General features: G+C 58.4%; 7 protein-coding genes across 7 annotated transcripts, besides 3 other annotated features; all 7 read left to right on the top strand.

Annotated features, from left to right (window-relative positions):
• Nucleotides 1-2,103: 2,103 nt before the first annotated feature.
• Nucleotides 2,104-4,134, top strand: LPMP_310510 (hypothetical protein; the record flags this gene model as incomplete). The annotated part of the gene is made up of 1 exon (XM_010703138.1): nt 2,104-4,134. The coding sequence occupies one exon, from the start codon at nt 2,104-2,106 to the stop codon at nt 4,132-4,134; it is 2,031 nt and encodes a 676-aa protein (XP_010701440.1).
• A 2,645-nt stretch (nt 4,135-6,779) lies between these two features.
• Nucleotides 6,780-6,891: a repeat region.
• A 1,185-nt stretch (nt 6,892-8,076) lies between these two features.
• On the top strand, nt 8,077-9,951 carry LPMP_310500 (hypothetical protein; the record flags this gene model as incomplete). The annotated part of the gene is made up of 1 exon (XM_010703137.1): nt 8,077-9,951. One exon carries the CDS (start codon nt 8,077-8,079, stop codon nt 9,949-9,951), a length of 1,875 nt encoding a protein of 624 aa, XP_010701439.1.
• A 726-nt stretch (nt 9,952-10,677) lies between these two features.
• On the top strand, nt 10,678-12,465 carry LPMP_310490 (hypothetical protein; the record flags this gene model as incomplete). The annotated part of the gene is made up of 1 exon (XM_010703136.1): nt 10,678-12,465. One exon carries the CDS (start codon nt 10,678-10,680, stop codon nt 12,463-12,465), a length of 1,788 nt encoding a protein of 595 aa, XP_010701438.1.
• A 1,009-nt stretch (nt 12,466-13,474) lies between these two features.
• LPMP_310480 (hypothetical protein) lies at nt 13,475-15,421 on the top strand (the record flags this gene model as incomplete). Its single annotated transcript, XM_010703135.1, has 1 exon — nt 13,475-15,421. The coding sequence occupies one exon, from the start codon at nt 13,475-13,477 to the stop codon at nt 15,419-15,421; it is 1,947 nt and encodes a 648-aa protein (XP_010701437.1).
• A 703-nt stretch (nt 15,422-16,124) lies between these two features.
• Nucleotides 16,125-17,161: a repeat region.
• Nucleotides 17,162-19,201: 2,040 nt separating this feature from the next.
• Nucleotides 19,202-21,316, top strand: LPMP_310470 (hypothetical protein; the record flags this gene model as incomplete). The annotated part of the gene is made up of 1 exon (XM_010703134.1): nt 19,202-21,316. The coding sequence occupies one exon, from the start codon at nt 19,202-19,204 to the stop codon at nt 21,314-21,316; it is 2,115 nt and encodes a 704-aa protein (XP_010701436.1).
• Nucleotides 21,317-22,255: 939 nt separating this feature from the next.
• Nucleotides 22,256-23,416, top strand: LPMP_310460 (hypothetical protein; the record flags this gene model as incomplete). Its single annotated transcript, XM_010703133.1, has 1 exon — nt 22,256-23,416. One exon carries the CDS (start codon nt 22,256-22,258, stop codon nt 23,414-23,416), a length of 1,161 nt encoding a protein of 386 aa, XP_010701435.1.
• Nucleotides 23,417-25,456: 2,040 nt separating this feature from the next.
• On the top strand, nt 25,457-26,185 carry LPMP_310450 (hypothetical protein; the record flags this gene model as incomplete). The annotated part of the gene is made up of 1 exon (XM_010703132.1): nt 25,457-26,185. One exon carries the CDS (start codon nt 25,457-25,459, stop codon nt 26,183-26,185), a length of 729 nt encoding a protein of 242 aa, XP_010701434.1.
• Nucleotides 26,186-27,397: 1,212 nt separating this feature from the next.
• Nucleotides 27,398-27,851: part of a repeat region that runs on past the window's edge.

Genomic DNA, 27,851 nt, shown 5'->3' with positions numbered 1-27,851 from the left:
TGACTTCTCGGGTTCGTACGGTGAGGGGACGACACACTGAGGGGGAGGGGTAAGGGAGGTGCGAGCTCGGTGAGTTGTGGACCCACTGTCTTCCCACCTTCTCCCACTCTTCTCCGCCAAAAAAACTCGCACCTTCCCATGCATGTACACATTCGAGTGTGTAGACACTGTAGTGAACGAAAAAGGCAGGAGGGACGACAAACCATCGCGTATGCGCAGCAGCGGCAACAGCAGTGCTCCTTAGAAAAGAAAGACGGAACACCATAGCGATTGTGCCCCCCCTCTTTTCCTTTTATTTCTTCTCCCTCCTCCCGCCTTTAGTACGAGCACGCAGGTGCCCCTGCTGACCCGCACGTAGCCCGTGTTATTCGCAGCATTCATATTACTTATTATTTACCCATTTTCATTTTTGGGGTTTCCTCCCCTCGTCCTTCTGCCTTCTCCTCTGCGCGGATCAGATCTCTTCGCCCTGGCTTCGATTGTGTGCAGGCGTCCCTCGGAGTTTAGCTCTCTCTCTCTCTCTCTCGGTGAGCCGTCTGCTTGATAGTGCACAATCAAACGAAGGACGAAACGAAAAGCACCTCGACTGTTGCGTGGTGCTTGTGGACGTATAGCTTTCCCTCTCGTCCTGCTTGCTGATCATGTGTGGCCGTGTCTTTGCACAGGCGTCTCTCTCTGTGTACCCTTCGGCTTCTCTCTTCATTGCTTGCTGTTGGTGTGTATCTTTCACTTCCCCTCGTTTCTCGTGCGCATTGCGTGCTACATTTTTTTCCCCTTCTTCCCCTTTATTTTCTGCCTTGCACCTCTTTGCAGTCGTTTCCCCTGTTTTACGCACTGTAGCTCTACTTCTACTTCTTCTGCGATTACCACTTGCGATTGCTACTACGACCATACCTGACTTGTGTGTGTGTGGGTACATACACACCCACCCACCCACACACACCCACACACACATATATGTGGATATCCACCCAAGACGCACTTTTTCTTCTCGCTCCCTCTTCCTCATCTGCCTTCTGTGCTTACTACTGTGTCCTTTATGGTGCTGCTCTCCGAGAGGCCACCCATACCCCCCTCCCCCATACCCCTCCACGCACGTTTTGCATCCGCATACATCAATAGAAGTGGCAGCGACGCTTGAGGCCCGTGCTGCAGGCGGCACTATTCGTAAGAGAAGAAGTGCCGCGGTGGAATGTTGTTGGCGTATAGGGGTGGCCGTTGCTGACGTCTGTGCGCCTTTGTTTTTATGCCTTTGCTATTTTGGCTCGCCGCTTTCACATTTTGCTCTCCTTCCGTGACGCTTTTTCATCTCTATAGTTTGCTGTGGCTTCCCTCCTCCACACATACCCACCCACCCACACACACACACACGAGCACGCCTGTCGCTCTTCCGTTTTCTTCGCCTCCCCTGTTTGTTTGTTGCGTACGTGTAAGTCACGGCGGCGCTTGTCGTCTCAACTGTATGTGTCTCTGTGAGTGCGCCATTTTCCCCCCTCCCCACACGCTTGCACCCCCCCCTCCCCTCGATCCGATATTTTTTTGTTTCGTACTTGTCACACTTCGCACGAAGTCACCACGCGTTTTTCTGGTCGACTTTGTCTCTTTTTTTGGTGTTGCGTTTCGCTTTTTTTTTTGGGCGTGTTTGGCCTTCTGCCTGAGCTGCACGTTGAGGCGCCGCTGTCCATCACCCGTGTTTTAGTCTACTCGATCTCCCTAGTGCTTTGCCCACCTTACGCGCACGCGTGTGTGAGGGGGTGTGCAGGTTGAAGGGATTCTTTGTCTCGGACCCGGTTCTTTTCTCTCTTCGCTCAACTTTTCCCCTCCCCCTCTGTCTCTTCGCACACTTGTCAAGGGAGTTGTGCCTTACCGGGGTAACTCGACACACGCAGCACCCGCAACACAGCGCAGGTGTGTGGTAACTCTTTTATCAGCCCCCCCCCTCCCCCCAACCCGCCCCACCTCACCCCACCGTTCTCCTCGCCTTCTTTCTGTCTCTGCGTGTGTGTGTGTGTGTGTGTGTGTCCATTTCGGGTCGAGCACAAACATAGGCGATACCTTGCATCACGCTTCCGCGGCGCAGGGTACTCGAACGCACGCGCCCAAATGGGAATGAACCCGCCTGAGCACCCCGCCAACCGTACGGCGACACTGTTGAAGCGCTTCTCCGTTATATTGGACCCTCTACCGGGTCTCTCACCGACACTACTTGCGCAGTCGGCCTCGCCTGACCCCACCGCCATGTCGCAGGACTCTCCAGCGCGCATAGACAGCTCTGCCACCTCCTTCTTCGGGTCCAGCGGCACAAGCCTCGTTACGGTGCCACCCGCGCCACCGCAGGAGCAGGCCCCACTGCAGCTCCACCGTCTCAGTGGTTTTCGCACCATCTGGCCGCCGCAGCAGGTGCCACGAGTTCTGCAGGGTCATTCGCTTGCACACGCTGACACGCTAACCCACACTGAGGTGTTGTCGAGGGGCTCTTACGCAGGGGATGAGGAGGAGGAGCTGCTGGATGGCCCTGCGTCACTCTTAACAGATGTCGCTGAGCTTGTTGCCTCACCCGCGCCGCGTGAGATAGAGGAGTTGGCCGCACAGGAGGAGCTAAACGGGCTGAACACGAAGTCAATCACTATCGACCAGCTCAGCGACTGCAGTTACACATCCTTTGCACAACGCAGCTTTCTTCTCGAAGGGGTAGTAGAGGTAACGATGCCCATCAGCGCCACGACGACGGAGGGGCTGTGCGCCGACACGGGCCCGCTCCTTACCAGCTGTGAAGCGCCGCTGAGCTTGCAGGCCGCTGCACCGCACTCAATGACACTGGAAAGAAGTGCGACACCAAGCGGCTTCCAGGGCGTGGCGACGCTGGAGGTGACAGGGATGCGCCTTCCACTCTCGCTGACAAGAGGAGAACCATCAATATCTTCCCCCCCTACGCTGCAGCGCACATTGGCAAACACTTCACGACAGTCGACCGCCGACGCCATGTCCGTCACATCCCCTCTGCATCCTCGACTACCCCTACAGGCGCAGCCACCACAGAGGCTCTGTGGTTCACCACCCAGCTGGGACGTCATGGCCACCTCCACACAGTCCTCGCGTGCTGCGCTCGGCCCCAAGCAGGTAGCACCGCTCATGACGTTTGCCGTGTTTGACCCCACCATCAGTACCCCCACTTCGAGCACCTCGCTGCAAAGCTCCTGGCAGGTGGGCGGCGTTCCTCAAGCACTCTACCACAAGTCGGCCGACAAGAACCTATCTACACAGGGAGCGGTACACGTAGACAATGCTTCCTCTCGCCGACTGTCCCCGAACGTTAGCGATCCTAGAACCGGTGCGACATACGTGGGAGAGTCCTCCGCAGTGCAGTCCTTGTTGCGTGCGAGCAAGCTCGGCTCCAGTGGCTTCCTTCCCCCCCTCGCATCGCCTAGCGCGTCGGTAGCCCTGCTGAGTGCACAGGAAGAGGTTCCACCGTCTCCGTCTCCTTTGCGTGCTTCTCTGACTAGGCGCTCTTCGAGGTTCAATGTGTCAAGCTCTCCCCGGTCAGCCTTCATCACTAGCGCCAACTCTACCACTGTATCGACCTCCGCACTGCCCTACTCTCCCATTTTGCTCTCCCCGATGCAACCTTCTGCCACCACCCCTGCCGCACAGTATTTCCCCCCTGGAGCACCTCGGGCACTGCGGGGCAGGCAACACGGTGTGCGATCCCCCCTGGAGGCCATTTGGCTGCGCAATGAGGGCATGTCGGTTCTCTCTGAGTCTACCCTTTCCACTGAGGGGTGTAACAAGGTCAACAGCCTGATCTTGAACACCGCCTCTCCCACGCCCGCCGTCGCAGCACGCAATGCAGGCGTGCTTCTCGGGTCACTGTCGCAGGAGCATTTGCAGCCGAATGGGTTTGACCTGTCGCCCTCTCTCCCGTCGCACGAGATATCGGCTGCGAGGGGTGTCGAAGTTGTGGTGCCGGGCAATGCCATGCCGCAGACGGGACGGCAACCAGTGGGGGAACGGGAGCGGCGGTCGATGATTCAGCGAATCTTCCGGGAGTCACCAAAGGGAGGGCAGCGAGTCTGGGTGAGCATCGCGACGCCGGAGTCACACTCCTCGTCCGGTGATATCAGCGAAAAATCGTAAAGTGGGAACAGTTGAAGGGAACGAGGAGAGAGGGGGTTGTGAGGTCCCGGCTCCTTTTTCACTTTGTAATTACCCCTGCGTACCTTTGACGGTGACTTCTATGCAGCTTTGACACTCCTCCGATGGCGTCGCCTCCGTCGCGTGTTCCCTTTGTTTGTTGTTTCCTTCTCTCTTTTACTCACATCTGCCTGTCCGTTTCTCCTTCCCGCACTACGCATCCTCAACTGGTGCGAAGTGTGTGTGAGCAAATCCCTGACTTATGGACTCTGATGTGTTTTGCCGTGTGGAACTATTCTCATCAATCGCTGCCATTGCAGTAGCCATGTGGCCGTTTCTCTTTATCGGGGGTGTTCGCCGCGCGAGTGCTGCTCCATTCCTCGCAGCCACCGCGTTCTCTCCTCCTCACACCTCTCTTTTTCCTTCCCGTGTGTTCGCCTCGTCGCCGTGGCCTTCGTCTTCTTCTTTTGCTTCATGACGGCGCACACACGCACAGTTGCCCACTTTCCAAATGTATTTTGTGGTGTTGACTCGCCTTATCACAATTCCCCCTTTTTTCTCCTGCAATGTTATCCCCACTTCCTCCACCACCCATCTCCCCCCTCCCACCCCCCCCCCACACACGCTTCTCCTCACTCCCCCTCCTCTATTCAACCAGCGAAAGAGGCGGGGGGAGGGGATCTGCATGTTGCCGCTCGTTTTCTGCAAACTGAAATGAGAAAAGGTGCGCAAAAAAATAAACCGGAAGATTTCATTAAAACTCGTCTGTTGTACGCGTGACGGCTTCAAGCTCCCTACTCCCTCGTGCTGGCGTATGTGTATGTGCTTGTCTGCTTATGCAGTTGTGCTGCTACCTCTCTCTGTCGAAGTTTCTTGACTGGCGAGTGTCTCTCTCTGTGTTTGTATGACTACCCGTCTCTGTGCGCTCTTTCTCTGCCCCCCCCCTCTCCCCACTTCTCCTCTTCCCACGCCCCTCTTTCTCCTCTCCTTCTTTCATTTTTCCTTCCCCCGTCTCTCTTCGCTTTTTTTTTTATTTTTTGCTGAGAGACTTCCTCTGCTGTTGCCGTTTGTGTCTTTCTCATCCTGCTCCGGTGCTCGCTTCCTCCTCTGTCTTTTTACGTCTGTTTCTGCACCTCCCCCCCTTCCTCCCTCTTGAACGTCTGCGTTGAATCAGTTTTCTGCCAGCCATCCCGGAACCTGCTGAATATCTGTGTAATGATTTGTTTGCCTTCTTCTGGATCCTATCGCTTCCCTTCCTCTGCGCAAGCGTTCGGAGGAGCAATCAGGCAATGCTGAGCGTAGAGGACTTTACCCATCCATGATGCGCGCCTGAGCAAACCCTAACTGCAGCCTTCTATTCACTCTGTCAGATATCGTTGCGCATTCACTATGGTTGTGCGCAGTTCAGTGCCGTAGGAACGTGGACAATAAAAGCGCGTCGGGGTCACACCACAGAGATGTGAGTACATGAGAATCCCCAAGTTGTGGGACGGAGAAGAAGTGGGTGAGATGAGCAGTCCGGGCAAAGACAACTAAACGTGTCTCTTGTCTCCACTGCGCCACCACTCTTCTGCGACTCGCTCTTTCTTTTGTGGACTACTTTGTTCGACGGTGCTGCTGTGGTCGCCCTCTCCACCTCCCCCCCTCCTCCTCCTCTCACCCGCGCCTCTCCCCCTCCTCTTTCGGCAATCCTCTTTCAGGCCGCAATAACACCGGTGATGCCGCCGCTATTTTTTTTTTTTTTGTTCTCCGTCTTCTCTGCGCGCGTGCGTGCGCTGGCATGCAGGCGCTCTCTAGAATTCCTGCTACTTTTTGCTTGCTAGTTTACCGCTACTGCCCCCTTCCCACCCCTACTCCCTCCCTTCTCTCTCGTTTGTCCTTTTCTCAGCGCCCCGGTTCGTTGTCCTTCAAGCGTTGTATGTAGGCGTGCTGAGTCGTAGTAGCTGTCAAGGCGTGAGAGCGTGTGGTGGCCTCTGCCCTTCCACTACTAGCAAGGAAAAGCAACAGTAGCAGCGTACAGGGCCACGCCTAGTACGGCCGTAAAGGGAGCATCACCCAATCATGGCATCTTTTGCACTTCTCTTTTTCCCTTATCGTATCACGCATTGCTTCTACTGTCTGGAGGTCGCGTTGAGTGGGGAGAGAGATGGGTATGGGGGAAGCCTCCCACACGCGTTGAATTCAACTCAGTCTTCTCTTCCCCTTCTTTGTTTTCCTGTTCAACGGTTTCTGCGCTTTCTGCGTTTCGTTGCTGCTTGGGCTTCTCTTTCTCTATTGCCTCGCGTTTGCCGCCTTAGGATGTCAGCTCAGACCAGCAGAGACGTGCCCAAGACACACTCGCGCACAGAAATACGTGCATGCCTTCGTTTGCTCGAGTGGGTTTCTCTGTTGGCCGCCTTTTCTCTCTCCCTCTCTCTCTCCGTGTGTCGTTGGTAGGCTTCTCTCATCCGTTGGGGTTGATGTTAGTCGGTGCGTTTGTTGGCTGATGGCGGGGCGTCTTGTGTTCTTCGTTTGCTTCTTTTTGGTCCCCCTTCTTCTCCCCCCTCCCTCTTTCTTCACTGCCTTTTACTGTTTTTTACTTGTCTTTCGAAGGCTCCCCCTCCTCACTTTTCCCTCCCCACACCCCGCCTTGTCTCTTTTCCCCCTTTCACCGTGTCCATTCTCTGCCATGCAATATGAGTGCAACGTCAAGGGCCTGTGACGGGCCGAGAGTTAAGTGGCGTTGAACTCATGTTGCATGGCAGAGAGTGGGCACGATGACCAGAAAAAGATATTCTCGCCGAGGTGCTTCGCTTAAGGGTTCAGTAGTCACTCATCTGGCCATTGTTTCGGGCTTTCCTTTCCATAGGGAGTTGTGTGCTTGTGCGTCGGGTCACACTCCGTTTCCAAACCGCACTTTAGGATCGACTGTGTGTGTCCGCGAAGAGGGATCTGCCCCGGCCGAGTGCTTTACAGGGCTGTCCCCTCTTCCGCAACACCGCGCAATGTTCGGAAGGGAGTGAGTATCCGCAGTTATTTCTTGGCCGCACCAGCATGCCCTTCCGCGCCGCGTACGAGGGCATGTGCGGAGGACTCTTTCGTTCTGTGTGTGTGTTTTCGCCAGCGCGTGCCACGCTGCTCAGTTTCTCTCACCGACCAACATGGCCGGAGTACAGCTATGGAAAGTCCTGTAGCGAAATACGGCGGCGACCTCAGGGAGAGCAGAAGACGCATATGCCGGTACCGCCGGAAAAAACGTTGCTGCTGAGAGCAACCCACTTCGCCACCATTCTGCGGAGCAAATTAAGTTCGCGCGCCTCCCCTGTGTGCTGAGCGGTGGGCGTGGGCCACTCTTTTCTATTGATTCTCCCTTTGTGCTGCCGGATCGATAGGCGGAGATCGATGGTCAACGCTGGAGTGACCAGGCCTGTCGACTGCGCAGTGGTTTTCCTACGCTCTGACTCAACCACTGTATTTTTTTTGTTTTCTGAGTAGTGCAATCAAACGAAAAGGGGCCGAGCTTGTAAGTGGCGGCAGTGGAGGGACGAGGGAAGGGAAGGGAAAGGCGGCCTTCATCAACGTCGTCGACCAGCGGCCTTCGCGATGCGAGCCATGCACGCACACATACCGACCAAAAGAGGCACGCATACACCCAGACCCATACCCGCCGATCAACAGCACTTCTGCAGCGACCTGTCCAAGTCTGGTGCGGTACACTCCGTGCATGTTTGTACGAGGAGGTACGCTGTGGATTTTTCGGGGCGGTGCCGCTCGTCTGGTGCGCGGAGGCAACCGAGAACCGGACACTTCGCATGGTGACGCCCCACAAGCGCATGAGTTTCTTTTCCTATTTCCCTTTTCTGTTTCCTTCTCCTCAGCCTCCCGGCCTGTCAGCGTCCAAACAATAAGCCGGAGAGCCGAGCTTGAAGACGTCTGTGCAGTACTTGTACCCCCTGTGGCGTCTTCATGCGTGCAGCTCTTCTTTGTCCCCACCATCCCCCCTCCTTTCGTTTGCCACGCCATTCGTCACCTCCTTCCCATCTCTGCAGGCGGAGCGGGGTGGGGGGCCCTCCCGAACACAAGCGGCGCTTCAAAGGGAGGCCGAGGCGCGCTATTCGCCCTGTGCTGCATTTTTGGATACCGCCAATGACTGCCACCGCCACCCACGCGGAGGCAGGCGCCTCTGCACGAAACTCACCAAAAGTGCAGCCGCCAACACAAAACCCCGATCCAAACTTCTGCAGTTACTACGTGACACGCAAGCACCGATTCTGCCGCACCCAGTGCAGGCCTGGATCGCTGTACTGCTGCACCCACAACGTCGAGCAGACAGGTCCCACTCCCTCCGCTGCCCCACAATCAGCGAAGGATGTGACCTCCTGTCAGTCAGACGCTGCTGGCTACCGCGGGGATATGCGAGTTCCTTGCCCCATCAACTCCAATCACACCGTTTACGCATCACGGCTTGAGAAGCACATTAAGGTCTGCCCCGACCTGCGCTACGTGACGCAACAGCTGCCCTACTTTAGTGAAGACAAGCACGCAAATCGCGGCGCAGTGTTTGTGTCGAGTGTGCGCAATGCGCTTCCGGAAGGGAAGAGCCAGCGGTACACCCATCGTGACCTGTCCGTAGAGGATCTGGCGGCTCTCATTTGCAAGGTGCATGAGTGCTACGACTCCTGTATTGCGCCCGACCTCGTCATCTTGCGGCAGCCCTTGAGAGACCGTCATGCAGCTTCAGGAGAGCCGGCCGCTACCCCGACACCGGAGGAAACGGCTTCCTTTTATAACTCTGCCTCCGTGGCTCATGGAGAGGTTGCATCTCAGAAACACGGGCCACAACACATGGGGCTACTTCGCTGTCTAAGCGATGTGATTCGGCAGGTACACGACACCGACTCGATTCTCGTGGGGCGCGGCAGCAGCCAACGTGCACCGGTTCACGTAGATGGTTTCTTGGAGTTTGGTGCCGGCAAGGGTGGCCTTTCCGTGGCGCTGCAGCAGCTCATTGTTCAGCGCCTCCAATTCATTGACTCCACTACCACCTCTGTCGGTGGAAGTGATGAGGCAGAGGGGGTGGCTTCGGCTCAGTGTGATGCGGCCACAGAGACTTCACCCTCAACACCATCAGCACCGCTGTCTTCGTTGAGGTGGGATTTTCTTGCCGAGGTTGCCCAGCGGCCGCCGCTCGTGGTGCTCGATATGGATGGCTTTCGGCGTAAAGGTGACGCTCGAGTGCGACACACTGCCATTCCTCTGCAGCGCCTTCGAATAAACATCAAAGACGTCGACTTGACTCGAGCCTTTCTCTCTGAGATTCGACCAGTGCCGAACGGGGAGGTGGAGGTGGCTGCAGGTACGGTACCGAATGCCATCTCGCGGTCCTTGGAGAACTGGGCTGTGCTAGGCAAACACCTCTGCGGCTCATGCACAGACTTCGCGTTGTCCTGTTTTACAGAAAATCCCTTGCTCATATCGCAGGCACAAGTGCAGTTGCCCATTGTGGTGATCGCTACTTGCTGCCACCACCGGTGTGAGCTCAAGCATGTGAACCCACCTGAGCAACTAGAAGTGGCACCTGCGCCGCTCGTGTTACCCGGCACCTCCTTCACCTGGTCCGAGATGGAGTTCGCTGCGCTTGCCAGCATGTCCTCGTGGGCAGTGTGCGGCAACTTCGTGGACGAGGAGCGGCGCACGGTGGGGCGTAAATGCAAGCGCATCATTGACCAGCTACGCGTTCACTTTCTGCGCCGCCTCGGCTACGTGGCGTTTCAGTGCCAGTACACAACGCGTGACGTGACGGAGGAGAACGTCTGCATTGTAGCCTTTCAGGTATCATGAGCGAGGAGGCGAAGAGGGATGAACGTTGATGTGCTCGTCGTGTCTGGCCAGCGGTAGCCAGTGCACCTGTGATTTGGTGTGCGGTTGTCTTTTCTATTGAGGACCGATTAGTCGATTTTCTCCTCTGTTTTGTTTACTGCCGCTGTTGTGCACGGTGCGAAACGGGAAGAGGTGAGGCTGAATTATCCACTGTCCGCCTTACCTCTTCCCGTCTCGCACCTGACATTCTAATGGAGAAGCTGAACCAAAGATAGAGGGTGCGAAATATGCACTTGCACTCGAAGGGCACGGCTGACTTAACCCAGCTGCTCACCTGCGACCTTCGCTATGCTGAGTGGAGCCTACTGAACAGCAAAGGACTCACGTCCTCTGGTGCTTTATGGGGCTTGCTGATCTTGTTTGTCGCCTTGCTCACAAAGTGTGCGCACCTGCGACAGCGCCCTCTCTCCACCCCCTCTTTCTTGGTTGTTGTGGCGCTTCCTATTCTCCTCCGACCTGCGTTTATCGCCTCTGCCTCTCTCCATAGCGAGTCAGCGTCCACCGCCACTTTTTCTCTTTTGTTGCCCCATTCGACTTCTTCTCGCGCTGTGCCGTGCGGAACATCACCGACACGCAATACCAACGCGTGCGCATCGTAGGGCATTTCTCTGCCTCCTTCCTCTTATTTTCTTTGTTTTCCCTTCGTTCTCCCCCCTCTGCTGTGCTCAGCGGCAAGGGCACAGGCGCATGCTCCTGATCAGCTGGTGTCTGACTAACTGGAAACTTCTCACTGCCGCGTTCGTCGCGATCGTGTTCTTCTTCGGCCGCGTAAAGGCCTTGCCGCAGAAGGACGCACCCTCGGCTATGGAGCGACCAACGGCAAAGTCAGCCGAGGGCGGCAGCCCAGCACGTGGCCCAGCGCCGCCGCCGTCCACAGGTGCGCCGACGTCGAACGCACCAGCTGCCTCCCCCCCAGCAGCCAGTGACAGTGGAGGAGCGCTCGCTCAGGGGGAGACGGACAGCCCCATCTTTGAGGAGATCACGAGCCTCTTCGCTAGTCGAAACCCCAAGCACGCCTTGCAAGGGTTGTCGGACGGCCTTCGGAATACTGCTACGGGCATTGGGCTTGGCCTGGCCGGCGTCGTGGCTGGCACGTACGGTGGCGCCAAGGAGGGCGGGTGGGGTGGAATGGCAAAGGGCTTTGGGGCCGGTATGGCGGGCTTTGTTGGGTTGACTGGCTACGGCGCGTACGCTGGTGTGCGGCAGATCGTGCGCGGCGTCAGCAACACCCGCAGCGCTGTGAGCGAGGTTAGCAAGGGTGAGGCATACTGGGACAGCAACGCAGAGGCATGGGTGCGGGTGAACCTCCCTAGAGACTTCGAGGGGTTGCCACAGACAGACGAGGACTTGCTTAGCGAAGCCCGCAAGGCGTATGAGAAGGCGGAGAAGGACGGCTCGCGGCCCACGATGCCACCAACCATGATGCCGAGCGATTCGGCAGAGGGTGCGGAGGCTAGTCCATCGCCGCAAGGGGTGGGCACGGGAAAGACGGAGCCTGTGGCAACAGAACCAGTCAACTACTACGCTTTCTTAGGTGTGGAGGCAACAGCCACACCGGGCGAGATACGAAAGGCGTACACCCGCAAGGCACTGGAGATGCACCCCGACAAGAACCCAAGTGACTCAAACGCCACCATCAAATTCCAGGAGCTGAACAAGATCTACAACGTCCTCAGCCACGAGAACACTCGTGTGGCCTACGACCGGTACGGCACCGTCGACCCAGCGAACGTGCCGGAGATGACGGGAAACCCGATGAAGGAGTTGCTGGGGGCTACCTTCCTGGAGGCGCTGGTAGGGCCGCTGCACTTCTTCCTTGTCTTTGAGGGGAGGGTGCTCTTCACAGCAGAGATGCAGCGCGAGCTGCACGCGCGTCGCCGTCTGCGGGTTGCAAAGGTCCTCCTCTTGTGGCTAGACAATGGCGCATCTGGTTTCGAGTCTGCCCACCTTGTGCTGCGCGACGCTGTCTCCACACCCCTCGGCCCTGTCTTTCTATCGTACGTGGCGGAGGAGTATCACCTGGCCTCACGCCAGCAGCTCTACGGCAACAGTTGGAAACGAGAGGTGGACAGCTGGTACTCCTCATGGGCCATGTCGGCGTCCTCGCTGTGGCACTGGACCACCATAGGTGCGCGCACTGCTCGACGGGCCCTTGTAGACAAAAACTTGGGCGAGGAGGACATCCTGCGCGTGCTGGCGGTGGCCAATGAGCGTGACGTACGGCAAATTGTGCTTCAGGCGTGCCGGCTCGTACTGTTTGACATGAGCGTGACTCCTGAGCAGCGCCTGGGGCGCGCGATGCGCCTGGAGGAGCTGAGCGTGATGGCGATGGAGGAGGTAGCCAGGGAGGTGGCGTCGCGCGAGAGTGTGGCTACCATCGCCACCTCGGAAACCGCTGCTGCTGCCACGGCGAACGGGGCCACTACTCAGGCGCCTGCCGAAACTTCCAACGCCACAGCCTCACCGCTCTCCTAACACGCGTTTACTGTTTCTCACCTATATGAAGATGCTCTCTTTGGCCGACTCACTGTGTGGGTGTAGCTGTCGAGCTGCGTAGGTGGTGCAATATGCCACTGCGCGCGTTGCACTCCGGTATGCTTGCATGCGCACGCGCCCACCAGCAATTGTTTGTAGTTGACTATTCTCCTTCTCGCCACCCCTTATGAAGGCAGCATCAGTGACCCATCCATCCATCCATCCATTGGCTCAGGGCGTATTGTCTAGCGCTTTCGATTACGCATACCTCACTTTTTTGTCGTTTGCCTTTACGCAGAGAAACGCAAACGTGAGTCGTTGCGGTGGCTGCGGCTCGCAGTGGCGTGCTATGAATGGTCTCTTTCCGAGGGTGCAGCCGGTTACGGCTTCCCCTTTTCCTCTCCCCTCGCTCCTCCTCGCTCTCACGATGCCATGGTGCATGCACCTTGCCACAGATGTTCCCACCCTCTGCGTGAAGTCACTCTGAGTATTGGCAGGCACTTTTACGTCTACACAGCAGCTGCCGTGACGCCTCCCTCTTTTTGCCTCTACCCTTTACAGCCCTCTCTCCCTCCCTCCCCCCGTTCACCTCTCTAGCGCTCTCTCGTGCCGCTCTTCTCCAATTCTCCCCCTCCCCCCGCATTCCCCAGCAGGGGTTTTGTGCGCAGATCGGTACGCAGGGGACCATCGGTGATCCTCTCAGTTTCTTTTGTTTCTTACGCTCTGCACGCGGCCATTGTGTAGCCTGTCTCTCTGTCTCGCTCTCTTTTTCTCTCTGTTTTGCTCGTTTTCTGCGGAGTGAGGGGACCCTCAGTGCGCTCCCCTCTCCGGAGAGTTCTCCTGCCCCGCTGGTCGCTCATCAACCTCCTCGCGCTCGACTGCTGCAGGGCGGAGCTTCGCTTCCGGCGAGGCCTACGCCCGCTTGTGTGTCGTTGAACGGATCGCGACGTCCCGGACACCTCTTTCACCGCGCCGGGGTAGAGAGAGAGAGGTGCCGCCTTAGCTCTGCATGCGTGTGGGGTGTGCAAACTGGCAAAATCGAGGTGCGACCGAAATGCCTAACTCCGGTGACCCGGACGCCACGAGTATGCCGGAGACGTCGATGTCCCCTAACATGAACGCCACGAAGGCCGCAGTCTCAGCCAGTGGGGCGCAGACCGCCCACCCGGCAGTGGACGCCACCACGAAGGGAAGTCGACGCGCGCAAGGCTGGCACTCGGCTGTAACAGGTGGCGCCCCTCCCCGTACCACTAGTGCGAATCGCCCTGCGTCCGATACCAAGTCACTTGGAGGCAGTGCTGCCCATAGCGGCATTGTTCGGAGATCTTCAGTGCAGTTTAGCAAGGATTCTCTGGTGAGCCCAAACAGCTCCCGCATCCCGCGTGATGAAGCGTCCGAATTTCGCCAGAACATGACCGACTTCCTGATGGTGATGTATGGCGACAAGACAGCCAGCGGCGTCGTCGGGGCAGACGAGAAAAATGGTGCGCCACGCGCGAAAGGAAAGGTGGACCCTGGTGAGTCGCGCATTCCTGGTGCACTGTTGGAGGCGGGACGCGAGCCACCGTGGCACGCGGGCTCCTCACGCGGTGTGTCATCGAGAAGCCAAGGCCCACTCGTGAAGGGCCTCACTGCCAACAGCGGCCGAAGCCCGCAAGTCGACCGCATTGACACGCTCGTAGAGTCGCTGGTGCGTGCCTACAGCCGCCGGACGACGTCGGCGCGCGGCGAGTTTCAAGGCATCCCCGGGGTAGACGATGATAACCCGATCACCTACAACGGCCCTCACCCGAGCAGCTGTCGCCGCGCACTGACGTCCCCACGACTGAGCCATGGCAACAGCATCGGCACTGGCAGCGGACACACTGACGAGGTGTCAGCGTTTGTGGGTCAGGCGCTGGACAACATCCTCAACCCTGGCGGCATTCTAGGTCAAGGAGCGGTGTCGAGCCTCTCTATGCTGTCCTCTCTCCGACTGGACAGGAACCTCTTTGACTTGATGCCCTTTCAGACGCAGAGCAACCTGCAGAACGTCATCGCAGAAGAGGAAGACTCCGGCACGATGTTGAAGCCAATGTACGTGGGAGAGCAGGCCATGTTTCGGTCAGTCGGCACGCGGCCCAGCATAACCGACATCTCTGTCAGCAAGTCCATGCGAGGCATGATCCCAGCGGCGCCGCCTGAGTCTGGCAAGGGCCACCACCTCAACACAACCCAAGCACCACTATGTGGTGACAGCGGCGGCCCTCCACGATCTAGTAGGGGCCCCTCATTGTGCCCGCCGAAGCAGACGCTAGGCGATAAGAAACGTAGCCTCGACAGCGAAGTGATGGAGAATGCCTTCGTGAATCAGCGAGGCAGCGGCGCTGTGGGTGGTGATGCGAAGAATAAGAGCATCGTACACTGTATGTCCCTTGACTCTAAGGTGCTCGGCAGAGCGGTTGGTGCAGACGACGAGGACGACAGCTGGGGCGATGCGCCCGCCGGCATCCTGGCAACCAAGGCAACGGACAGTGGGAGCCCTGGAATGGACTCGTCTGACCGCAGCCTCTTGGACTACTCCAGGGCACGCGCGAACGTCACGTTGCAGAAGGCTCTGGGGACGCTGCAAATGGAGGAGCAGCTGAAGCGCGACGTTGTGATCGCCGTCGAGCATCAGCTGTGCGGCTACATCACTTCTCTAGAGCACGAGGAAAGGCTGAAGAAGAGGGGAGGGTCTGCGGCTAGCAGTGGTCAGCAGAAGAGGGGTGGAGAGACATCAGCCAGCTCTACTCCAGCAGCCGGAAGCTCGATGATTACAGATGGAGTCGTAGGCGCAGGGAGAAACACTCGCTCTCGTGGCACTGTCAACAGCGACACCGCGCCGCTCATGCAGAACATCATCGACTTCTTTCAGGAAAACACCACCGAGGTGCATCACTCGAACACTCTTGCGTCTGCCGCAGCGAAGACGTGAGGGAGCTGCGCTCTCAACTCCCCTGCTACCGACCACCTTCCATATGTGGGAAAGAAACGCCTCCGAGTCGCTTCCCCTTTCAGCCTCTGCTGAGAGGGTGTGCTTCTTTCTCATGACACATGCCCCTCCTTCCCTTCAGTGTACCCCACTCACACCCCTTCGTCAAAATGGGCTCCTCCCGCGATGGTGTACTGCGGGAAGGCCTCCTTATGTATCCCATTCGGCTGCTTTGTTGCTGATTTCCCCCCGCTGAGTCCCCTCCCCCGTCTGCGCACACCGCAGTCTTTCATTCACTTTTATTCCTCTTCTTCGCTGTGCCGATCACGTCTTTCTTTCATGTCGCTTCTTTCTGTTTTCTGTTTTCCTCAGCGCATGCTGGTGCGCTTGCGCCGCAACGTGTTTTTAGGAGCCGTGGGGCTCGTCATAGCGTTGATAGTGGGGTATCTGCCATCTCCTTCATACCTCCTCCCCTTCTCCCCTTTCCCACCACCATCGTCTGGTCACCCCATTTGCCCTCTCTATGTATGCAGTCTTACCGCAAGAGCAATGGGTGTATACTGAGCGGACCAACACCAACTCTTTGGCTAAAGACGTCTGACACATTGCGCATGCAGATGTGTTGCCTCCTTGCAGTTGACCTTCACCGCTGGAATGATGTGTGTATTGCCTCTTTGTTGTTTGGGTATCACTCGTTGTTTTCTGTCCCTGATGATGCCGGCTATCTCGCCGTGGTGTCAGGGTTCGCCCCTCCACCCCCCTCATCTAGGGAGGCCACGAGCCTGCAGCCTGCCCTCGGGTACGACTGCGGACTCTTGGTGTCGGCAGAGAGGTCTGGGCTGGCGCTGTGCCGATGAGAGGTGCGGCCGTGGTCGCGCTTGCAGGGGCTGACCCCAGGTCGTGCCGGCGATCCGGCAGGTATAGGAGCGCATGGGCTGTTTGCGCGCCGACGCGTGCCCACCGACCGGCCCCCTGCCACCACGGACGCATGGCACCGCCCCGCCTGTCGCGGCACACGCGTGCAAGCCATCCAGACACGCCCGCCACCGACCGCAGCGTTGGCCTGAAGCAGGTCCCAAGCACCCCCTCGAGATGTGAGCATGGTGCTCGCGCGCTGTCAAGCGGAGCTGGCATGGCGCATTACGTCGACACCAGGGAGCCGGGGGCCAGCCGAGCAAGAGGGATCGGCGCGAAGGGACGCAGGCGGATCGGCGCCACCGCGCATGTGTGCGAGGCGCGCGGCATCTTGTACGTCCGACCATGTGGGCTGACGGGGCACGGGTGCTGGATGCACGGCGAGGACGGCGCGGACTGCACCATCGCGGCGTCCAGACTCCCGCGCGACGGGTCTTCACGCCCCGCTGCGGGGTGGCCGAGGGCCCTGCCGCGCGGCTGGCCGGCTCCTCCTTGGGCTCGCCCGGCATGCGCCTGGAGCACTCTCTGTGAGCCGGGGGACAGACGCCACCACGTGCGCCCTGGGGCTGGCCGCTGGATGCTGCCGGACTGGACGGAGGCGTGCAGCCCAGTGGAGTGGGTCTGGCGGCCGTTGCGCAGCGTGCATGCGATGGGGGGACGAGGAGGGACGTGGGGGGAGGCTGTTGGGACGCATGACCCGATCGGGTGGCCGACGGTTCGCCCGTAGAGGATGCGAGTGTAGCCGTAGTGACACAGCGGCATGCGTGGGCTGTAGCTGTCGGTGCGTCCTTGCTGGCTTGTTCGTGCTGGAATGGGCACATATGAGTGAAGAGGTATGTTCCCTGCCTTGTGTGTTCTGTTGCTCTTTAGTTCGTTGTCTGCCGCTGTCTCATGTGCTGAAGGTCTCTTCTGTCCGACACTTCGACGCCTCTCTCGCCACCCCCTTTTTTTGTGGCGATTTGCGCAGTTGTTGTTGTTCTCCGGATCTCTTTTTTCTCTCCTCGTGTGCCGTTTTCCCCGCTGTGCGTCTCTCGCTCTCTCTCAGTAGACTTCGATGTTTTCGCCGTCCTCGGAGCTCCTGCGGTGGATGATTTTGATGGTCAATGTGTTATGCTCCTACCATCTCTTCCCGCAGGCTTGACTATTCGTTTTCCTTTCGGTTTCTCCCCTCCGCTCTTCCTTGCGTGCGCCCTGCTGTTCTGCTCCGGCACGAACGCCTTCAAGCAGGTGGCCTGCACGTGCGCAGACCACCTGCCGATTTTGTCGGGGCCGCACGAAGTCGTTTCTCCGTCCTCTCGCGGCACTCGAAAGGCCCGCGTGGGAGCAAGATGGACAGAGGGAGCAAAGAGAGAGTCGGGCGGCAGTACCGCATCAGGCGGTGCCCGCTACCCCCCACTTTCTCAGCGGCAGATGGCTCACTGCCTGCTGTTGGTGCCTCGGTCTTCTTGACCTCCGTGCGTACTTGTGTCTGCACACGTGTTTGTGGGCTTGCCTGTATGCAACATCTTACCCTACCTTCCCCCCTCCACTATGTAGTCTCTCTTTTCCATAACTCCCGGCTACAACTATGTGCGTATCTTCTCTTCTCTCACACCATGCGCGGTGCACTGGCCTCCGCCTGTGAAGCCGCGTATCTCGTCGAGTGCTGTACCTCACCCTCTGTGCCATTTCTGCCTTCTCGCTTGGTATCCCTTGATTCATCTGATCGATTCCTTATTTGGCTTCTTTCGTCTGTCTTGGCTGTTTGCTCGTTTTCCTCTCCTCTCTTCGCATCACTTCCGTGATGTGATTCGCTTCTTTTTCTCAGCCGCGTCGAGGTCTGGTGGGTGCCGGCACTATTCTGTCATTTCACCGTTACTGTGCACATGCGCATGCGTGTCTTTCTGTCACGAAGACACGCACGTTGTCGAGTCTGGGAGTGCATTCTTTGTTCCTCTGAGGAGCAAGAGACAAGGTGGAGTCAATTCCGACGGTGACCGGTGACTCTATTATCTTCAAGTAGGGGGAAAAGCGTACGACTCCAGGTACCCGACTCCTTCCAGTCGATCTCTGTTGTTAACCCCTCCTTCCACTCCGATCTCTGAGTGCACATGCGCCATGGTAATCGCAGCGAACCAGGTCAATAGCTGACAACAAGGCTGCATGTGTGTGCTCATATCGGCACTCCCTCGTGCTGTGTCCACCACTCCCCCTACCAGTCTGTTGATGTCCGATCATTTCCCCACTCTTTCTTTCGTTGTCTTTCTTTTCCTCGTTCTCTCAACGGCACCTTTTCCCGTGCATGTTAGCTCTGACGCTTCGGTCATGTCATGTGTGGTGTCCGCCACTAGTACCCCCACCGCCTCGCCGCCTTGTCTCTTCTTCTAGTCTCCCAGTCTCGTTTAAACGCACACGAACGACCTGCGGGGAGGGCGCGTAATGGTGTGTGTGTGTGTGCTTCGCCCTCTTTTATGCGCTGTACCGGTTGCTACCTCTGGAGCAGAGCGCAGCACACGCCCCTGCCACCTGAGCGTTTGGATGGGCGTCTGCTGCGGCAAAGATTCAACGGCCCCCGTGCCGGAGGAGGGGGTGAAGGTCACCCCTCCGGGAGGACGGGCCGGCGCGGGTGCTCCCGCATTGAATGCTCTCCCTGACCCTTCCACATCCCCCCGCACCCCACCCGGACCATCGGAGGGCGATACCGCCACCGTAGCTTCCGTGCTGTCCACCTTTGACAACACGGGCAAAGTCGGTGCTGAGTGGAGGCTCGAGCGTGGCGACGGATCTGATGAGTTGGGAAGGGGCACGTGGTCTTCCTCGCACGTACGAGTCTGGCGCCGGCGCGGCGGCGTGTCAGGCGAGACTCTCTTGCGCGATCTCACCAGCACCATGTGGTGGTGGCGGTCGCCGCCCTACAACGCCAGTGATGAGCATGACTCAGAAGGTGCCTCGTCGGACGAGTGGGTGCTGCTGCGCCAAGTCCTGTGCACGCATCCTCTCTTTGCCATCTGCCGCCATGATGCGTGGATACTGCACGAAATCATGGATGCGTTTGAGCGGCACGAGACACAGCCCGGGGAGGTGATCGTATCGCCAGGCGACACCTGCGCTTTCCACGTTGTGGTGATGGGCAAAGCTCTGGCGGACGTTGACGATTACGGTGCGATGACTGTGCAAGAGAAGGGCCAGCGACAGGAGTGGACTGCCAGGGACTACTTTGGTAGTGAGGGTCTTCTCTACATCTTGCATCCCGGCTATGAGGGTGCAGCGGTGCGCGCCGAGGGCACGCCCGATGCATCTTTGCCCACTGTCACGTGGCGGCTGAGTCGCGTTCTCTACCAGCAGCTCATGCGCACCTTTCATGATCCCGCGCACCTCCAGATCATCAAATACCTTTCCCAGTCGCCGCTCCTTCAGCATCTGTCTCGTGCGCATATACGACTCCTCTGCGAAAAGGCAGAGATTGTGACACGCGAAATATCAGCGCGTGTCTTGCAGGTGGGTGTGGTGCCGACGGATCTCTTTCTTTTGATTTCCGGCACCGTGACTCTCGAGCACGAGCCGCGGCACTGTGGTGGGAACCCAGACGTCGCTCACCTGCCGACCGCGGTTTTCGTCGCCGGCGACTGCGTCGGCGACGCCGAGCTTCTCTTCCACCGCGTAGCAGCCGAGAAAGAAAGCACTGATGCCTCGAAGAGGCTGACAGTGATGCCTTCCTGCTACACGTACACGGTACAACAGCCGGCACAGTTGATCTGCATCCCTATTGAGGTCCTGCTCGCCGTGCTTTCATGGGACGATTTGCAGCACATGCGGGATCGCAGTCGCAACGTGCGAGAGATGGAGCTACATCAGGTACAAGTGCAGGATGATCTGCGCAACCTCAAGGCGCAGTGTTTCCTGTCGAACCTCTCCGACACTGACAGCAACAGCAGCATGCATGCTCCGGTGTTGCAGGGAGAACCTGGTGGCGCTGCGTCTCCGCTGTCTGGGGAGCTCTCGCACGACTCCTCGCAGGATGTATATGCCAAGGGCCCCGATGCGACGGTCTTCTTCCTCGAACAGATATTTCCCCGCCAGACATATCGACGCGCGGACGGGCGGGAACGTGGCCTCTCCATAGCCAGCTTCGCCCCGCACCAGCGGTACCCAGCTGGAACGGTTCTTTTCCGCGTTGAGTACGCTGCGGATCACCACAGTGTGGTGCGTGCAGGCGGCGGAGTGTCGCCACATCGTGAAGAAAACGGTGAAGGGAGCACAGCAGACTCTTCTACAGCTGCGACACCTCCAGAGGTCCCGGGGCGTCTCTACGCTATCGTCTCCGGCGAGATCACGGTCGTGAACAGCGATACTGGCGAGCCCGTCTACCGCGTATTCCGCGGCAACACGCTTGGCGAAGAGACACTGCTTCCTCCGCTGCGGTGCCGCTCCGCGACGACACCCCTGCGCACGCACGCGGTTGTCTCCAGCTCTGATGGGTGCGAGGTGTTTGAGCTCAGCCGGCGTGCGTTCAAGGAGTTCCTGCAGCGACCGTACTGCGACGCACTCCGCGACTTCTGCGATTGGTTCTCTGTCTCCCCATTCAAGGGGCGCCTTCCTGAAACTTGCTGGCGCTTTCTGTTCAACTGCACGACGGAGCGTGAGGTGGTCGGCAGCGACCTCATCGGTCTTCGTGGAGCATCCTGCAAGTACGTCTCCCTCATTTTCAACGGCCAAATCGGTGCCTACGTCAGAAGCAGTGTTTCGGACAGTGGAGAGAAACAAGAGAACGAGGAGGAGACGTCGGTGGCGTCGTTTTTGGCGGGCGACATCATCGGCGGGTGGGAGGTGATGGAGGGGCGCCCCTTCCCAGTAGCGTACGTGTGTGAGTGCCGTGCACGCATCCTGTGCGTTCCGGCCGAGTCCTTTCCCAGCCTCTTCCGCCCGGCGATGCTCTATCTGCAGTTTCTGTGGTCCCAAGAGCGCTATCAAAGGGTCATGGACGTGTCCTCTGTAGAGGGCTGACATGATGAGGTGCTTCGGCGCAGATTGTATTCCTGTATGCACATCGCTGCTGCTGCTGCTGGTGCTGCTGTGGTTCTCTTGACATGGTGACGCGACCCACGCGAGGACGCTGCGGTGAGCCGTCACGAATGCCCCCCTTTTATTTTGGTTATACCAGCGAATTTTGCGCTTTCTTTTCACTTTCTTTGCTCAATGGGATGTCCATTAGACGCGCTTTAACCGTTGCCCCCCCTTTCCCTCCCCTCCTCCCTGACTCTGCTTTACTGTGTGCGCGTGTACGTCTTCGCGTTTTGGGCACTCGGCTGCAAGGTCCTCATCTTCTGCCTCGTGACGTCTTGTCCGTCTCTCGGATACGTTTCACGCGTACAGACATGTCTATACCCAACCCACGATTCTACCCAATTGCTCAGCTGGCCCTTCCGATGTAGCGCGGGCACCTCCGTATTGGGGGGGGGGGGGGGAGCGCACGCTTTTCCCTTTTCTTTGCAGAGGGTGCTGCGCCGTCATGGAGAGCCGGCCCTCTCACTCCTTTATGGCGGGTACCGGACTCCACACCCCGCCATCTCCCCAGGTGTCCTCAGGAGCCCACGCCCAAGCGGACCCGCCTGCGCCCAACTCACCGCGTTTTTCTCTCAGAGTTCGTTGAGCGACTGCTGCCGAAAATTCTTCTCTGTTTTATTTGTTTCCATCGCTCTCCCTCTCTCTCTCTCTCTCTCGCTCTCGCTCTCGCTTTCTCTGGTTCTGCCTTGCGTACTTCACACGCTTGTGCCCTCGTTTCCGCCGTTGCACTACACCGGTGCGTCTACACTGTACGGGTGGCTGTTGTTGTGCGCAGGTGGCGCCCTACACGGAACACCACGCGGGCTCCTTCATGCAAACCGGCTCGAACTGCCGTCGCTGGCCGATCTCCGCCACTCTGCGAGGGGTGGTACGACACAAATGCTCCGTTGTACTTCTCTTGCGCACCTTCGGGTGCTGTGCCTGACGATGCTGCCCGACGGCGGAGCACTTACGCCGGCACTGCGTAAGTTGGGCTACACCCCCTACACCCTTCGCTCCACGTACCAGCAAGGTCACGCCAGCACTCACCCTATCGCGTGGTCCCGGCTGCTGGACGGCAAAACAAGTGCGCTGCCTGCCAAGGTGCTGGTGGACTACGACGCGGTTGTTGGTCCACCGGGTGCCATGGTGTATGACGTGCTGCTGAGTCAGGCACCGAGTTATACCAAGATTATCCTGGTCGAGGAGACGGAAAAGGACAAGTGGGCAGAGGAGTACGAAGCATACCTGGAGCGCTTGCAGATCTCGACGAAGCGCGCCTCGCAGAATCGAATTACGAAAGCCTTTCAGCTCATGATAGCCAAGATGGTCGTTGGTGGTGATGCTTCCGGAGCGGCGATGGATGCTCCAGTCGGGGCCGCGTCGTCTCTGAGCACGAGAGAATCGAGAGGCTGCATGATATCTTCCTCCGGTGCCTTGCGTCGCTCCTTCGCTGCAGAGGCGACCGAGTTGAAGCGAGGCTTCTGTGGCAGCAAAGGGCTTTCTGCCACACCTGTGAATGACCTCAGCGACGATTCTCGCGATACGGCAACGGCAGAACGGGAAAGACAGGAGGAGACGAACAACGCGAACGATGGCCAACTGCGACATCCGCGTGCTGTCGCACTGCAGTTGTACGAGGAGAGTGTGAAGATGTCGATTCCGCGCAGTGCGCTGCTTGTGTATCGCTACGGCGACGGCTGGGAGCCGCTCTGCTCATTCCTCGACAAGCCGATTCCTTCTGCTCCCTTCCCTGAGTACGATGACGGCCTCCGTGTGCTCGGGAACCTGCAAGAGCGAATCGATCGAGCACACGCGCTGCAGTACCTGGTGGGCGGCGTCTGTGTGGTGTGCGCACTAGTGACGGTGCTGCCCCGTTGTGAAGGCATTGTGAGGTTTGTGAAGGATCTGTACGCGGACTACCAAGTAGCCTTTGGCCCTGACAGCGCTGCCTCTGCGAGGAAGACTGTCGGTGGCGGCTCTCTGCAAACGGACGCAGAGAAGTTCGAGGCTGCGTGGCAGAAGCGTGGCGGCGCTGTGACGCTCACAACGAATGAGTGACAGAGCCTGGCGAAGTCACCTCTGTAGGCGTGTGGGCGCTCATTGTTAAAAAGGCGAAGTGGTGTCGGGGGAGGTGTGATTGGAGAAACTCTCCACAGAATGCGAAACACAGCAACCAAAGGGCATATTCTTGATTGCCACTCCTGCAGGATGGTCCGGCGAAGAGGGACATATCATCGAGAAGGCCGACAGTCGTGGAGTGGCAAGTATGTGTGTGAACAGAGAGGTGCGTCGAAGGGGTGATTCCTGTTCTTGCCGAATAGCGTGGTCCACCCGCACTTCTGCTGTGCTCCTCTTCAGTCTCTTTGTTGCCCCTCTTCAGTCTCTTTGTTGCCCCTCTTCTCTTGTATTTCTTTGTTGTTTCCGTTACTTGCGTGCTCTGATGTCTTGCCCTCTCCTTCCTCTGCTGACCCATCAGCGTGGGTGCTACACTCTTTGCCGACCAGCCAAGTCTGGCGCGCTATCTGTGCATATCTGTCATGCTCTTGTGCTGCCGTCATACTAGACAATTCGGCTCCCTTCACCCCGCACGGCACCCACCCAACCATCACAGTCTCCGTGTGTCTCTTCTCGTCCATGTGTTCATGACAAAGAAGTAGTCCGCCGCCATTCTACCGGGCAATCACCTCTCATGTGGCGCCCCCCCCCCTCCCCCTCCCCACCAGCAGTCGCCGATGGTGCTGCGTTCATCCTCGCGGGGCGCTTCAACAGGCGGCTGACTTCCAGCGCCCGCGTGTCCCAGTCAAAGGTCTGCAGGTGCTCTTCCCTGGTCCAGCCCCCTCCGCCATTACAACAGATCTCCTTACGAAGCAGTTGTACCTGTTCGATCCGTCGTTGCAGACGGCGGCTTCACGTGCACCTCTAGATGTGGACAGCAGCGCGGGCTCACGGGGGGTCGCCTCTTGTGTTACCAGCTCAGCGCCTGCTAGTCAGGCATCTGCTGAGCACCGTGTTGATACTATCCTGCACCACAACCGCTCTTTGCCCGCACACATTGCCGAGGAGTACATCACGTACTTCTTCTATACTCAACCGGTCAAGGAGTCCATGGCCGATGTGCAGGGTCTGACGTGTCTGTCTTACCAGGGTACTGATGTGTTCGCGCCGCTGGAGAAGTAGGTGACCCTGTCCGCTGTCGTAGCGACGCTGTGTGAGCTCGGAGACGCATGGGGCATGCTGAACGTGAGCGCTCTCAGCTCGGCCCCTACCTCCATATTCTCCCGTCGCTTCGTCCGGGAGATGTGCGGTGCAAGCGAGTGGCGGTGTCGCCGATGAACATTTTCTGTGCGCTGCCGCTCATGGCACTCTACGCAGGTTTCCACTTCAACCAAACAGAGGATGCTCAGGGCAACACGCTGTACGACTTCCGCATACACGCAGCGGAGCTGCTGAGGTTGCCAAACCTTTCCATGTACACCGCCAATATGGTGTTCTTTGAGGTTATCGTTTGCATCTTCTACGCTGTGTGGAAGCTTCTGCAGAAGCGAGGGTGGTCCCTGGTGGTAAGTGAACCGACCCAGCTCTCTCTGGACCCCTCTAACAGAGTCATGATGCGCGACCCAACGCCGGATGCGAGCTGCTTACAGCGTCTTCCTCAGAAAATCTTGGTGCTGGTGCCCATGAAAGGCTTGTGGGGTATTCGAGTCTTTCACCTGCGGCGACTGCTTACATGGTAGCGCTGCGGAGTCGCCGCTTGTCTTCCCATCTGGTGGATGGCAGTGAAATGTAGCCGGGCTGTGGTCCTCTGCCCTGTACGTACTCCATTTTTACAGAAGGCCTTGAAGCGGTCGTAGCGATTCAGGGGTCGTTGCCGAGGCAGTCTTGGGTGTCCACGGGCTCATGGGAGGCGGGCGAGGGTTAGTCGAAGTGGTGGTGCAGTGCAGCCCCCCCTCCCCCGTGGTGCCGTCCCTCTCTTTTTCACCTCCTTTTCTCTGTCACCCTCATTTCTTCTCCATCTCTGAGAGATGCCTCAGCACTGTTCTGATACATCAATCGGAGTGCACCACAGACTCAGGTTTAGTGGGACCTTGCTGGCTCGATATGGCCGCGTCCTTCAGAGACTGTGCTTCGCATCCCTCGCTGGATGCCAGCATCTTCTTTCCTGAAGGCAGTAGGCCCCCGCAGCCACTTCATGGCCACGGCTTTCTGCTACACGGCGCCCGGGCGGTGGGCAAGACGTCTCTCGCCTTCCAGGCAGCCATCAACACCGTCCAGCGTTCCGACGGTAGCGTAGTAGTGCTGTGCCAGGAGTCTACCCTGTATTCCAAGGTGCCGCAGCCCTTCACTCCACTGCGCTCCTTGCCCGAGTCGACTCTCGGCCGCATCGAGTTCATCTACGTGGAAGGATGGACAGCGGCGATGCGGGAGATGATGGGTTTTCGCACGACCCGAGCAGTACCAACGCTGGTGCTCGTTGACGACGATGGTTTTGAAGTGACGGCGCCCGCAGATTGCCGCGGCAAGCGGATCGGGCGGCACTCCGACGTCCTCGTCGCTACCGCTGCCGCCTCGTGTCTCTCCTATTTGGAAAATCTCCATGACTGGATGACTCGCCACGGCCACCCCTTCTTCTATGTCCTCGTCACAAATCGGCTTCCGGAATCTGCGACGCAGTTGTCTCTCCCCTACGCTGCCTTTCCACTCGTGAATGTGTGGGTGGGTGCCTCGGGGACGGTGCAGATCACCCCAACCCCAGCTGACAACACAGCAGCGGTGGTGGCACCGGCAGTGTATCTTACATGGCAGAATGGGCTGCGCATGAGAGGCTGACGTGTTACAGGTGTTATGTGCGTGGTCTGTTGTGTGGAGTTGAGGAGGGTGTGATGGGTTGCGCGCGCTTGCACTGCTACTGCTGCTACTTCTCTCCCATCCGCTGAAGGATTCATGCAGCAGGGAGAAAAGCGGAAGAAGGGGAGAGAGCATTGACAGCGCCCCAAGGAGGCGCGGCGACAACATGTTTGTGGGGGTTGCTCTCGTGTCGCCCTGCGCGCCGCTATCGCTGTCGAGGAGATCAAAGGCGGATGTGCGTGCGGAGGAGCAAAGGAAAAGGGCGGCGCTTGTGCCGCCTCACCTCCCCTCCCCCTTTCCTCTCCTCTTTGCCCCCCCCCCCCCGCCTAGTAGCTGGGCAAACACAGCCGTCTCACGTGTCTTCTCTCCGCCTCTGCCTTCGCCGTTCTTCTCTTCCCTTTTCCCTTCTTTGCTCTCTCTGTACTGTGATGCCGCTGACTGACCCTCCTCCCCCTTCTCCTCTCTCTCTACCTGTGGTACGTCTCTTGGCTCCTTCTTCCCCCCCTCTCCCCCTCCTTTGCTGTTAATCTCCGCCCGCTCGCTACGGTCGTTGCTGCCGTTTTTCCTCTTCACTCTTCACCACTTTTCTCTTGTTTGCCTTTCCCGGAGGCGCTTCGGCAATGCGCATCAGAGGCGAGATTGAGGTTTTCTACGTAAGGGACCCCCCTTTCACCAGCGCTATAGGGTGAGGGAGGGAGGGAGGGAGAGAGGGCGCCGTTGTCCTGTTCTCAAGCGAGGGGACCGTGGCAGCGCTTCTGCTCTTCTGTCCAGTGGCAAGGAGAGCGGAGAAAGCGGACTGTCTCAGGGTCGCTCCCCACATTTACTCCAGCGCAGTGGTGCGGCGGGTATTCTAGCGTGCAAGGGCCCTACCTTCACTTGCTGCTGCTTGAGGCTTTGAGATATCATCGTAAGGAGCTCCATCAGCTCATTTCCTCCACCCCTGTAGGAGGAGCGCCTCAAGGCAGGCAGAAGGAAAGTGGTCGTCGCTGCGCAGTAGCGGTGCGGTGCTTCGGGTCATGTCGCGGTTGTTGTCCCACTTGGTGTGATAGCACACGCCGCTTTTCTCTTTCTTCTGCCTGGAACTCCAACGCTTCATTGATTGATCGACAGCGATGACGACTCGTGCACAGCGTCTGTGTCCCTCCCCCCTTTCACTAATGCGCTTTTTTGTGGTACCTCCGTGGACGGTGGACTCCTCAGTGCGTGGCATCCAGGGCTCAACACCCCGCCCTGTTTGGGGAGAAGCAAGACAGCCCCTTTCCCCGCCCATACCCGAGGCCCCTCTGGTGAGGACAGGGCCAGGTATCCACGACGTAGGGGTCGTTAGTACGATGCGTCGTTACTGAAGTTGGCGGTCAGGTCCTGCGCGACTTTGGGTCGGAGCGACCTGTGACAGTGAACATGGTTTGCACTACCCCTGCGATAGGCCGAGTGCCACCGTGGCGAACACATCTCACCCGGCCCTCGCTATCTACTGGTGTAAGGAGCCTGAACCACTCAGTGGGATGCCCCAGATGGCGACCAGCATGATGGGAGCGACTGTGAGGCGACCTGCGGTGCGAGTGGCGGGTAGGGCTTGGTGCAGAGGCTATGCGCAGGTGACTGGATGGGGATTGCTATAATGCGTGTCTACGGCCGCTTTGCACCA

This window comes from Leishmania panamensis, assembly GCF_000755165.1.
Source record: "Leishmania panamensis strain MHOM/PA/94/PSC-1 chromosome 31 sequence".
Classification (NCBI taxonomy): Eukaryota; Euglenozoa; class Kinetoplastea; order Trypanosomatida; family Trypanosomatidae; genus Leishmania; species Leishmania panamensis.
The sequence above is the reverse complement of the archived record's forward strand: the minus strand, read 5'-3'. Positions and strand labels throughout refer to the sequence as shown.